A 13,181-nucleotide genomic window follows, 5' to 3' on the forward strand; every position below is an offset into this window, starting at 1 on the left:
TCAAGCTGAAAATGAGCAGCGCACTTTCCTCAATGCCGCGGAAGAGACAATACCATTTCCTTTTCTCTGCGTTTCCCGCCTGGGGTAAGTACCTTCAAAGTTTTCCTAGTCCCATAGTAAAGCAGCTGATTTATTTGTAGGCCATACCAGGGCGTTTTGTATCCTGGCCGCGCGTGTTGTAAAAGAAACAGAGAATATCACATTCACGCTGTTGCTCTCTCCCAATCATCTCGCAAAGGCTAGGGCAGAAATGACGGCAGAGCTTGGTTACGAGATGCCAGATGACAGGCTGAGGTACGCATAGTATCATTGACATTCTCGATGTGCTAAATTCAATGACACCTTGTCACTTTCGTTGTTCAGAGTCCTTTCACCGTGCAAGACAGATTCAGATGATGCATTCATCCTTATTCCGCTGATGGTTCAAACATATCCAGAGGCTTACCGAGCCTTATCCGAGGCTAAACCCGGTGTCTGCGCTATGACGGGAAAAATATTCAATGCTATCGATGCACCAGACATTGTATTCTTAGATGTATGTATTATAACTGTTGTGACCTATCCAAAGCCAACGTATTGTCTGAATCTCATTTCCAAATAAAAACAGGTCTACACCAGTCCACAGATGCTCGCAACGCGTGCCATCACAGGACAGAAGGTACCAATAATTGCTTCAGTTCCCTTACACGCTTCATGCGTGATTCACCTGTACGGTCCTGAGAGACTGGGAGGAAATGGGGACCTGAGCGGTAAAATTGAAGCAGAAGCTACTCGACGAGGTGTCACACCGAGAGAAATTGGTGACTCGGTAATTTATCAACCCTATACTCCAATACGAATTAATTTCTTACTAGATTAACATATAGATTTTTTATCATACCGAGGGTAAGGTCATCAAGGTCCCAGGTCTTCCTGACATGTACGACTGGGAACATTTTCCACAAGTGGCAAGTCATCGAAGCAACGACCCTTGGGGTAGAAACCTGAACAAATTAACTTCCAGCTTCCAGACGCGTTCCAGAATACGGTATCTGATGTTATAAAGCTAGCATACAAGTACGCATTTCTGTTACCGCCCCTTTTGAGTCCCGAAATGACGCAAATGAAAGAGGGTTACAGGAGTGCAATTCCGTTTTTTCACTCACGGCGGAAGACTTTGAACCCGTATCGGTGGATGCCTTGAAATCATGGATACTAGAGGAATGGGACAAGGAAGTATTTGTTGTAGGCCCTCTTCTTCCTTCCAAACCAACAACGTACGGAATTGAATCCGATGGTGGCGGTCATGAATCATCAGAGATACAAGATTTTCTAACAAAAACCTTGAAGCTTCACGGAGAGAAATCCCTGGTTTTAGTGCGTCGTTTTATACTGACTGGAACATCTGAAAATTTTCACCATTGTCTTGCGTAAGATTTCATTTGGGACCCTATTCTGGCCCTCAATTGTGGAGTATCTTGAAGAAGTCGTCGAAGCGTTAATAGAGAAAGACTTCCCATTTGTAAGATCTCAATTTACGGAAGGCAAATATTTACCTCACTGATCTATATTAGATCATATCATACGCATCACCCTTTGGAAAGATATCCGACTCCTTAATCGATAAAATTCGTCTGGCTGGCTATGGCTTGATCTCAAAATGGATCCCACAAAAATTTGTTCTCGACCATCCAGTAACTGCGTTTCATTTTCTTCTTTTACATGGCCCTAAGTTCTACATTAGGCCACAGGATGGTTTGTCACTCATGCCGGGCAAAGTGGTGTGTTAGAGTCCCTCGATAGCGGTGTCCCAATGTGCGTCATTCGAAACTTGAAAACCCTTCTATTGCTGAGAATGGTTCATTTTGGATTGACACCATAGGATATGCTGGCCGTTTGAATTCGACCAGCCACTAGCCTCTGCGCATCTCTCAGAAAATCTGGATATAGCATTTGAGCTAATTGAAGTTAGAACAGGGGAACATGGCATTAAACCCTTGATGAGAAACGGAAGGGTACCAAAACGGTCCCGTGATGCCGTTGGAATCGAAATTCGGGACATACTGGAGAAGTGTCGTGGGCCCAAAGGAGCAGTCTTGAGGGAAAATGCCCAAAATATGAAGGCAAGACTAAAGCAAGCCTGGGAACCTGACGGAGTCGCCAGAAGGGACTTCAACACTTTCTTGAAGAAGTATGGAATTAATACTTGATGTTTGAAGTCCCCACTCTCTGGATATGACGTCTTTGACTACAACATAGATACATATATTATATCAACCCACCAAATTAGTGTCATTAATCTTATCTAACTGATGCAACCGCAACATGTCCATCATTGATCCACAATCAAACAACTTGTTTTAGTGGGCCACCGCGGAGCGTGGCATGACGAGTCTTTACGATTCAGCGTCACGCTTTGTAATAATATAATATATATATAATATAATATAAATATGTCCAACTTTGACGTGGATATCGGTGCAATGGACGAAGTGATATTCAGACTCCAAGGCATAGTTAGCGACAAGATGCTACCACCAATGGCAAAGCCTGCTTCGTACGTCCACTCCATTGAGGTGAATTAATTACAAATGAGGACTGTTACAGCCGCGACAGAACGGTCAAGCAACAACCATATTTACGTACCGCCATTGCTATCACGGGACTCGGAGACATTGTGTTCAATAAGGTGATGGAAAAGCTAGAAGAAGTTTTCCTCCGTTTTGCAAACAATTTTCCCGCGGACAGCGTCAGCGGCTATGACCCAGTTCTTCACAAAGACACGGGTTTCAATGTTTTCCATGCGCATAGCCAATATTTCACGAAGGTATCCGCATATCAAGACAAATCTGACAACATAGGTTTTCATCCCCTGGTCGACCCTGATAACATGTTGGCGTCCATGGTAGGGGACAGTTTCATCCACGCAATCAATAACAAGGTACAGTTTCTTCGTCGGGAGATACTTCCTGACGGAACAGCCAGGTATGTTTAGAAAATACCAACAACACATCACAACCAAACTAATATCATGTTGCAACAGATATTATTCTTATAATCCTGCCTCCATACGAATTGGAGACATTGTCGAGATCAGTGTTGCCTTTGTCGCATTTCCTGCCCAAGGAAACAAGTACAAATTTGTTGTTGCTCTTCGCGGAATACTTGTCTTGGACCAGGAGGCCAGAGAGGTAAGCAATGTTACATTGAACAGTCTCATAGCCATTCATAACTTCCAACAGAAAGCTGATATTCTCAGAATGCGGTCGCGCTATACTCCAGCGAAAAGACAGGTTGCTGTTTTGTGTAGGACAAAGAGGCAGCTGTACAAAGGTCAGATTGACATTGAAGACACGCAACAGAGGATGGCACGTATGCGCTTAAATGAGGACACAGTCCACAATAGCAATACTATGTCCCAAGATTAATACATATGTACATAGAAAGACAAGGATATCATAAATGTGCTGAACGAACAATCAATCCATTTGCGTGAACATTGTAAATAACAAGGAATAATTTGTCAAGTCATTTTCATGACAGAAATTATCTGAAGGTGTTAGTTGGCACCCCATGGGAGAATCCTGCGTACACTGTACGCAGAATATTCCCACACTCGGCTGAATATCGGCGAGGAAGTCCGTGGGAGAATTCTGCGTACACTGTACGCAGAATATTCCCACACTCGGCTGAATATCGGGAGAGGTTGACCGTGGGAATATTCTGCGTACACTGTACACAGGATATTCCCACGCTCATCCGCAAGTCAAACTTACAAATTAAGACAAAAAGAATGAGGACGAGAACACAAGTTTATTTCGAACAAAAATTTGACTAAGGATGGAAGAAATTACAAATATCCATTCCACAAGAGGCTTTGTGGTTGAGGGCAATGCAACCAAAAAATATCTGCCTTTCTGGATAGCAAATACAAAACAGTTGCATGTACACGGTCATCTTTTTGCCTACATTACAGGAATTAAATTGACAAATACTAAAACTAAAGAGCACACACCTTATACCCCTTTCCCAGGATTTGATAGCTTTTTTGACACGCTTGTGTAATTGGTAAACATCTGCCGCTGTGTAGTGAAAATCTAATGCAATACCGCTGATGCGACGGACACCAAAATGCAAACAATCAAATTCATTGAGCAATAATGCCCACAAATTGGCTTCAACAAAGGAAGTCTGATTTGCTTTGGGTAAAAGAGGCAAAGAATAAACCCAACAATGCCTGTCGCCAACCCGTCTAATCCCAGGAGAGAACAACTCTGGATAAGGATCGTAATCCAGCACAATGAGAACATGACCACGAGATGAACTATACCCAACATTTACATTGTCCCTGATAGACTGTATTCTGCTTTGGATATGGCGGTCCATTTTCAAAGTTTGCGATGGAATGGAAAAAACAAATTTCAAGCCATGGGAATGATATTTTGCAAGAAATTTTTGCGCGCGCTTGAGGTCGGCAGAAGGTTGCAACAGAGAGACTTGATGTCCAAAGGTAGCATTTGGATACAAGCTGTACACCTTCTCAAAGGTAACAAAATTCATGACGCTGGCTGCAGTAGAACAAAATTGAAGTTAACATTGTTTTGACACATGACATTGGGGACATACTGCTATGATACCCCAAAATGCACTCTACCACCGATTGACAAGTCGTAATCAGTTGGACAAAAGAACCTTGGCACCATAGGTTAACAACCACTCCAGTAGTATTGTAATGTTGATGAAGAGGATGTTTATCTGTGCTCGACATACATGTCCATGTCACCCGGAATCCATATATTAGCACGATTGATTACAAAACTTTATGTAAGTAAAGCGAGTTCTTTTATCCCCACAACCCACTGTACAAAAATATGTCCTTGCCAATTGTCCCCATCAGTAAATCATTGATGCCATCAAAATTGCGTGATTAATACCGGTTTTTTACTTAACCGGTATGCTTGACTTAATAATCGGTTACTATCATAGAATTTCTGTTAGTTTTTGTTCCTACCAAGGGGATATGGAAATTAAAATACTAGATATTAGCTAGGTAGATAGGTTAGCTGCCATATGGTAGAAAACAAAATTAGATACCATTACATTATGACTTTTTAATTGCAAGTTAAACATTTTGACACAGATAATCATTGCTCATAACCAAAAATTTTATAATAATGACCTCATTCAACTGATTTAAGGCCATTAATTAGTCACAATCAATTACATACCAACTGTTTTGCATGCTTTATACACCTCTAACGGCAAGTAGAGGTAAATAGAATGCTTTATTGTTATCAAAAAAAATTTAGCATGAATGACTAGCAGACTGTGGTGGCATAGAATAAAAAATAATAAACATTATGTATCTAGCTATTATCTTTAATGCCACTTCAAATAACTTGTCATATTAAACTTGTTGTGCTGTTCATACTGGCCATGAATTAATAAGCAGACTGTGGGAATAACTTGCATATAGTGTATGCAAGTTATTCTCACGGTTGCCGCACTTTGCATTGAGCAACTTGAACTTCTCTGGTAATTCCTGATATATTACTGAGATGCATTGCATATACTTTAGGTAAAATACAAGTATTTTTGGCAATAATAATTATTTTCAGTCCTAGTTTAGATGATCTTATTATATTTTACTTGCTGTGGTGTTTGTACTGGCCGTGAATTAATAAGCAGGTCGTGGGAATATCCTGCGTACAGTGTGCGCAGGATATTCCCACGGTCACTACACTCAATTTGCATTGAGCACTGGCCACTTTGGTCAAGAGATGGTCATTTTGAATAATGTTTTCCATGCATTGAATGTATTTTGGGGAAGAAATAATGCACTAACACTTGCAAATTATGCTTGAAATATGTTTCCACACAGCCAATTGTGTTCACAGCAACATCAAACTATACCAAAAAGAAATATGCGCACCAAACAAATGTTTTTGCACACAATATTGTTTCACTCTTGATGCACTTTTCAAAAATAAGAAAATTATATTTATGGGAAATATGTCCCCACTTGGGCAGCCATACACATGAGCATTCTTCCATCAGTTTTCCATACGGGATTCTCCCAGACTCGACTCCAGTCTAGTTGGGTGGAATACACTTACTAATAGTATGTACATGTTGTATCCGAATACCTAGCCACCAAAAATGCCAAGAATTGTATTTGTTCCCAAATCAGTAAAACCCGGGTTGGGTATTCCACCTAACTAGACTGGTGGGGATTTACCGTAAAGCAGTGCGTGGATGTTTTAAACTCCGTCTACCCTTTTTCGGACACGCATCAGATGCGCATCAATGATTCATGTGCATACGCGTCAACGCGTCATCCCCTAATTACTGTTTAACTGGCCGTTTAGCCTCACGAAAAACATGTCGTACCCTACTCCCACCTCGCCGCGCAGGTCGCGACCCTATAACGATGAAAACTCAAGCTCGCCGTTGATGATTCGTACCCCCAACAATCCATTTCGAAGCCCGCTGACCGATCTGTCAAGCCAAACTAGCCCAAACTTCTCCACACCCGGTGTCAGCCACTTTTCTCAGCCCCTGCTGTACACGTTCGTTTCCACGCCTGCCATTGCTACCCCAAAACCTCGAAAAAAGCGTCGTGTTGCTCAAAATGTCTCGCCGAACACTAGACGACGACTTACAGAAGATTGGCAAGAGCGAAATAGTGCTTCTGTGGAGATGCAAAAAGAGGAAGAGGATAGGGATAATCGGGCCAAAAAGACCCGAATGCTTGACGAGGCATTTAAATCGATACGAAAGGCGGGTTTCCCAACGTTTCGGCACTTCTTGGAGGACGCACTTACCGCTCACGACCCCTCTCAAGCATCACAAATATCTCAACTTGTCAAAAACCACGGGCCCGCCTTGTTTTCTTTAGGTCGGAAATTGCAGCCCGCCATCGTCGATGACTGGATTATTTCTTCACACCGAGAGCTTGTCAGCATGCAGTGTAAGGCACTGGCAGAGCTATTTCAGCCGCCGCAACTGTCCAGAGTCACGGATACGCTTTCTCATTTCTCAATCAAGCAGTACCTTGCTGATGCGGAACGTGTAGCACCTTTAATATGTGACATTCTTCGACAAATTGGCTACCCGAACGGCGCTCGAGAGTCAAAATACAAGAACCGTGAACTGGTAAGTAAAATTCTAGCAACTATTCTTCGATATTCTACTCAATATACATGTATTCTAGATCATTGCAACCGCTCTGTGTATGCTTGCAAAGTCACGAAACGAGCATGCTACAGAGTTTCAAACAACAATGGGCATGTACTTTCTAGCGTCTGGAACTCAAAGCTCTCTGTTTGCTGTTCTCAACCATGCGGGCATTTCATTATCGTATACTCAGGTGATTTTGAAGCTAAAGCAGCTATCTCAAGAGCGGCTCAAGCTTGCACAGACTATTGCTCGACTCCAAGCCTTTATGCTTATTTGGGACAATTTGAACTTTAGATTCATTGTTGCTGAGCAGCGTCATGATGCAAAGTCGCATTTTGACAGTGGAACAACTGCTACAATGGTGCCATTATATGGTTTTAAACACGGCGAGCTTTCTTATTCTTTAAAGCCTCCCCGTTTGCGGCATGTCTTAGAACTGGATATAAAAGCTGAAGACCTTTTACCGAGTGCCGAAGAAGCTCTTCGAGTTCAACAAGCGCAAATCTGGCACATTTCCGATATACTATATGATGCGTTTCCAGATCTACGAAAGCGTATAGCTAAGACTATTCCACCTTTTCCTTCCGTGCTGCAGATTCCACTCCACAAAACTGAGCAATATCCGCTTCCAGCAATGCATATCGATGAATCAAGCCTCGACGGCACACTACAAGTCTTTAACTCCATTCTGAAGGACTCGCTAAAGCTGACCGAAGAGGAACTCAAAGCTCATGGACTGATCATTTGCGCCGGAGATCAGTTGTCGTTATCACTTCTTGACAAGGTATGTCGATGCTTATGTACTACAAATATTATTGTTTACAATTACTTCTATCAAGGTGTCTGCAATCCGTCGAGATGATACAGACTTTATGGATAACATTGGCAAATATACGCTAGGTCAAGACGGCCTTCTTCATGTCAAGTTCTCGCACACGCGAATGGTTGCTAATGAGTACTGGGGTAAACCGAACTCAAAATCACCGTGGTCGCTATGGAGAATCAACACGCTTCTAGGGCGCAAGCCTGTCTGCGCTGGATGGACAGCAAAATCTCCTGCTCCGTTTCGGCCTATATGGGAGCTTATTTTGAATCTCACGCTGCCGGCTCATATTCTTGATGCGTTTCGCATCTTTTGTTCTGAAGAAACTGTTGAAGCGTGGGTGAAAAAGGTTGATCATCATGATACAATTGCTCTTGTTGCCCAAAAGATACATGACGAACTCTGTTCAGGCCACCGAGTGGCCCAGCTTCGTCAAGAGAGGGCTATCAAACGTGACGTACCTCTTGAAAACATTATCTTGTTTAATCGTGATGCTTTGCACCTTCGACAACTCAAGTATGCGATCAAACAAGGTGATGTGGGTGCCGTTTTGGACCTTATTACTCATTTAATGCTCGCCTTTCGAGGAACGGGACATACACCTAAATATGCTGATGCATTATTTCACATTGTCATCAATTTAAAGCGGATGGATCCATTGCTTCGGTAAGACATTATCCTTTCTATTTATGATTAGAATGCTAATGTTATAATTTAGACGTGCCTGGCTGTTTAACTGGCTTGCAAATCTGACCGGTAAACCCAATGGTTTCAAAGAGATGGATCTTCTTCAAGAACATTTAAATTTTTGGCTAAAAGTATGTTTAACAATCTTTTTATTCTAATTGGACTCATAAATTAGTATTACTAGGTAATATACAGTGCCAAGGGTGTTAACCGAACGTGGGCATGGCTGAGCATGGTCTCCGTATGCATATTTGCGCTTCGAGACGTTATTCGCAATGTGCGCGAGGAGTTTTCAATTCCATTTAACAGCATACGTCATGCTATGCCATCAACATCAACAGACGTAAACACAATCCGCACCTATCTTCAGGCCCATCGACTTCAAGAATTCTGTCCAGCTAGGGAAAACAATGCCGCTGCAGTTGAAGCACGGGATCTCATGGTAATAGGTGCTCATTATGCTAACAAACCAAGTGCGTTTCGCAATTTCCGACATACAAAGTTCAAAACAAAAAATCATGGTAATGCTGGCGAGCCAGATTGCGTATCCGCTGATGAAGCAGAAGATGAAGAGGCCCAATGTTTGGGTAATATTGACGTGGGAGAAGACCTTGAAACTGGGCTCGAAGACTTGCTTTTGGATGAAGAAGAATACCCAGAGGGTTTAGATGCGGAAAATGTTTTTGCTGCGGTTAATGAGATTATAAATGAAATGCGTAGTTTAGATTAAGGTGAGTAACTATATATTTCTAACTACTATCGCTCATATTACCACTTTCATCGCTTTCATAGATTGTATTCATATTAAATTCTGTTGCCACTGTACACCATATAAGTGGAACTTGAGGTAACGCATCCGAGAAAACGTGAGCGGTTTTTGGCTTTTTCCATTTTAATGAATTTGTGCTGGTAGGCTGCTGTTGCTTGCGCTGCAAATGTTTGCGAGCTTCGATTGGCTGGTTTTGCTGATCAAGCACTTCGTAAATGACTTCTAACTGTTGTATAAGCATACGTCCAAGCTCATTTGGACCACCTGTTTCTTCATTATGCCCCCGGTTCCATCGCACGTGAGCACAAAGTGTTGTATAGTCACAAACCGATTCTAATCGATGACCGCAGGTTGAGATGGTGGCAATGGTTTTGTCGGAAAGAATCAAAGACCCAGAAAGGCTAGTAATACCTGGGTATACCTTTCCAAAGAGGATGGTGTCGCGCCATTCCGTAAGTTTTTTTCGAATGTATGCAGCTTCTTCATCCGGAACCTTTTTCTTCTTTCCTCGCTTTAAACCCTTTACCAATGGTACGGATGATATTTGAGGTACAAGAAACAAATGTGGCTGACAGTTGTCACAACAGCGTACATTGTTTCCTGGTCGATATGTGCTTGTGATTCCGTAAATTAAACCAACTCAAATATTATACTGTTAGTATATTATATTGTTCAAACATTTAACGCACACTCACGTTTCTTGGAATTTTGAAAAAATCTATTCCAAATGATGCGCCGGCATAATTTGGTCTGTGCATAAAGCAAAAGTGCCCGCCGTTCATGAATGTTGGTTTCTTTACCAAAACGTTTCAGCCGTTTTGCAGGAGCTGTTGATTTTTCTTGACGTATCCCTTCTTCATCAACATCTTCCGTGACTTCATTATGCTCAATGGTCTCAGGTTCAGCTACTTCCAACTCGAAAATGGAATTAATTTCCGCAGGTGAATTGGATACATTTTCTTTCATCACGCTTTGCGGAATAATCATTATAGCTTCTCCCTGAGTATCCAAGTCACGGGCAGCTCTACCAGCCTCCTGGACAAATCCACAAAAGGTAAGTGAAAGCCCCCATACAATAACTCGGGAAATGTTTCGATAGTCGCATCCCTATATGTATAAATGTAAGTAACCACTAATTAAATGGTACAAGAAAGAAATTTACCATTCCAAGTGCAGTAGTAGTAAACAAAATGCGAACCTTGCCTTTTCCGAGTAGAGATTCTAGCTCGCGCTTTTTTTTTCGCCTAGATAGGCATGATAAAAAGCAATGCAGCTTGGTATAATCCCTTGCTCGTTAGCCCAATCTCGAGCACGATCTGCACATATTTCTGCTATATCTCGTTGATTACAGTATACCACTGAAACCAAAATGTCGTCAGGACAGGTTGCATTTTCAGGAATCAGAAAGCGAAGATCTGCTTTTGATTCATCTGAATGCTTCATAACCCGAACAGACAGAGCAACATTTGGTCTCTCATTAGTAACTGCAATTGTGCGCACCTCTTTTGTTAGACTAAGAGTGCTTTTAACGTTGTCAAGAATGTGATCTGGAAAGGTTGCTGATGCCACTACAATTGGTACATTGCGTGGAAGCCTGCCCCGAAGTATACCTAGTTGCTGATACTCAGGACGGAAAGTACCTCCCCACACTGTGATGCAGTGTGCTTCATCAATGTTTACAGCACGTAGTGCATCAGTGAATGAAACCTTCATAAACACTTCACGGTGAAACTCTTGAGATACAATAATCTCAGGAGACACAATGACATGCCGAAACTTCAAGTTAACAATATCCTATTAATAATTAGAGTGTTATATTGATTTAAATTAGACTTGTGCTTGAAATTTTACACATACCAAATACATTTGGACCTTGCCAACACGGATAGCAGTTTCTTGACATACTGCAATGGTGGGAATAGGACTACCATTGGCCTACATGACTCCTCAATTAGAGTTTATTAAGAGAAACACCTAAAAATTACCTGCTCTATCATCAAGGCTGACAATGGAGATACAGTCACAGATACTGTTGTCTCATCAAGCAGCAAGGGCAGAATAAAGCATATGGTTTTTCCACATCCCGTTCCAACATCAAGAATAAGATCATGGCCACACAATACCGTTTTTGCGGCATCAAGTTGCCACTGAAACGGGCGCCTATCAAGAACCTCAAGCGCCCTTTGAGCAAGAAGAGAGATATTAAAATCTTCCTCCTTGTATATCTTCACTCTGGACTCGGGTGGGGACATGAAATTAGGACCACAAGAGTGGCCTATATTTTCGGGGTTCTTATAAATAAAACTTGTTAAATTTCAGGCTTCAAAGTATTCCAAAAGTACAGAAACGAGATTGAGGTGACTGGATCAATCTTGTTCCTCATCTTTGTATTGTGAATTACATGCGAATTTTGGGTGCTTTTATTCACAATATTTGAGCAGTAGACTTCCATTATATGCTATTTAATATTGGTTATACTTACACAGATTAGAACATATGTATTTGGGTAAACGATACAAAAGTTTTGCAAAGGTACGAACGCCAGGGGTTTTGATTCCCAAAATAGATAGACGGAGTTTAAAAAGTCCATGTACTGCCTCACGGTAAATCCCTTCCAGACGATCTGGTACGAATATCATTGATGGGATACCCAATGCGGGTGCAACCCGTTTTCGGACAAGATCGGCTGGGGTCGAGACTATTTAGCAGGTATGAAAATTATAATAGACAAGTTCTTCCTTACAATTAGGCCTTATAACCTGTGCAGCTATTTTTTGTGTCTGACACAACTAAGCTTGTAGTAGACCTAAGTCATAGTAATTAATCATAACCTTGCCCAGTATCTGGCTGTGCATTCGAACATATTAATATATATTAACTATGTTATATAAATCTAGATTAAAAAATATTTTATACAATTGTGAGATGTAAAGTCTTGTCATGCCACACTTTGCGTTGGACCACTAAAACAAGTAAAATGCAAAACGGTGGAACCTGAAATAACCAGGCCAGTCTTGAACTGGAGAAGACGAAACAGCAAATGTTCATTGGGTTTGAAGATAGGAACAAATAAATTTTTGGGACAGAAGGCGCGGCGCATATAGCCCGAAATGCAGTTGTTTAGCTCCTTGCAAGTCCAAGAGAAACGGTAGAGGGTTTTCAGATCCATCTGATCCATGTACACATCGTCCATGGGAGCCGGAAAGACTCTAACAAATAAGTAATAACCAAATGAGATAAAACAGTGAACATACTGTTGGAAACGGGGGGATAACGCAGAAGCCATGGGTAAAACAGTGCGGAGAAAAGTGCATTGTCTATACTATGTCAATAAATATATTAACCGTAAGCCGATAGACGCCCGACGTAGGGGAAGAACAAATTGGTATGCATGAGAAACAATCATGAATCAGAAAATCAAATTCAAATAGTACAGAACACCCAGAACCCAAGAACGCGTAATTATTTCTATTTGAACTCTGATTGATGAAGCTACCGATATCAAGGAACGTGTGTGCCTGCACAGTTCTATTTCCAACCTTTCAGACCCATAGTTCAAAGAGTGCATTTGTTCCATCTCTAAGTATTAGTACAATATATAAGCACGTTGGCTAGACAGTTCCACATGGTTTTAAAAATTAAACAACAACGCAAAAAAGTGAATTGAGTAGGACTATTGTTGTTGGGTATAATTAATTTTATAGAAACGCACATTCACATTGCGATCAAAACAAATCAAAAACA

The 13,181-nt window shown here is 41.5% G+C and overlaps 6 protein-coding genes across 6 annotated transcripts; 3 read left to right on the forward strand and 3 right to left on the reverse strand.

The window, feature by feature from the left end:
* Positions 1 to 32: 32 nt before the first annotated feature.
* On the forward strand, positions 33 to 2,189 carry JR316_0011785 (Anthocyanidin 3-O-glucosyltransferase; the record flags this gene model as incomplete). Its single annotated transcript, XM_047897430.1, has 11 exons — positions 33 to 84; positions 141 to 294; positions 364 to 535; positions 608 to 808; positions 867 to 944; positions 1,004 to 1,056; positions 1,110 to 1,356; positions 1,415 to 1,501; positions 1,554 to 1,673; positions 1,724 to 1,794; positions 1,862 to 2,189. 11 exons carry the CDS (start codon positions 33 to 35, stop codon positions 2,187 to 2,189), a joined length of 1,563 nt encoding a protein of 520 aa, XP_047743839.1.
* A 243-nt stretch (positions 2,190 to 2,432) lies between these two features.
* JR316_0011786 (uncharacterized protein) lies at positions 2,433 to 3,407 on the forward strand (the record flags this gene model as incomplete). The annotated part of the gene is made up of 4 exons (XM_047897431.1): positions 2,433 to 2,536; positions 2,587 to 2,964; positions 3,023 to 3,170; positions 3,222 to 3,407. The coding sequence occupies 4 exons, from the start codon at positions 2,433 to 2,435 to the stop codon at positions 3,405 to 3,407; spliced, it is 816 nt and encodes a 271-aa protein (XP_047743840.1).
* A 422-nt stretch (positions 3,408 to 3,829) lies between these two features.
* Positions 3,830 to 4,747, reverse strand: JR316_0011787 (uncharacterized protein; the record flags this gene model as incomplete). Its single annotated transcript, XM_047897432.1, has 3 exons — positions 3,830 to 3,944; positions 3,995 to 4,547; positions 4,606 to 4,747. 3 exons carry the CDS (start codon positions 4,745 to 4,747, stop codon positions 3,830 to 3,832), a joined length of 810 nt encoding a protein of 269 aa, XP_047743841.1.
* Positions 4,748 to 6,360: 1,613 nt separating this feature from the next.
* On the forward strand, positions 6,361 to 9,398 carry JR316_0011788 (uncharacterized protein; the record flags this gene model as incomplete). The annotated part of the gene is made up of 5 exons (XM_047897433.1): positions 6,361 to 7,134; positions 7,193 to 7,942; positions 7,998 to 8,647; positions 8,700 to 8,799; positions 8,853 to 9,398. 5 exons carry the CDS (start codon positions 6,361 to 6,363, stop codon positions 9,396 to 9,398), a joined length of 2,820 nt encoding a protein of 939 aa, XP_047743842.1.
* A 19-nt stretch (positions 9,399 to 9,417) lies between these two features.
* On the reverse strand, positions 9,418 to 10,602 carry JR316_0011789 (uncharacterized protein; the record flags this gene model as incomplete). The annotated part of the gene is made up of 4 exons (XM_047897434.1): positions 9,418 to 9,957; positions 10,011 to 10,051; positions 10,133 to 10,544; positions 10,600 to 10,602. 4 exons carry the CDS (start codon positions 10,600 to 10,602, stop codon positions 9,418 to 9,420), a joined length of 996 nt encoding a protein of 331 aa, XP_047743843.1.
* Positions 10,603 to 12,375: 1,773 nt separating this feature from the next.
* Positions 12,376 to 12,723, reverse strand: JR316_0011790 (uncharacterized protein; the record flags this gene model as incomplete). The annotated part of the gene is made up of 2 exons (XM_047897435.1): positions 12,376 to 12,646; positions 12,692 to 12,723. The coding sequence occupies 2 exons, from the start codon at positions 12,721 to 12,723 to the stop codon at positions 12,376 to 12,378; spliced, it is 303 nt and encodes a 100-aa protein (XP_047743844.1).
* Between the last annotated feature and the right edge of the window lie 458 nt (positions 12,724 to 13,181).

Source organism: Psilocybe cubensis, chromosome 11, assembly GCF_017499595.1.
Source record: "Psilocybe cubensis strain MGC-MH-2018 chromosome 11, whole genome shotgun sequence".
NCBI classification, from domain to species: domain Eukaryota; kingdom Fungi; phylum Basidiomycota; class Agaricomycetes; order Agaricales; family Agrocybaceae; genus Psilocybe; species Psilocybe cubensis.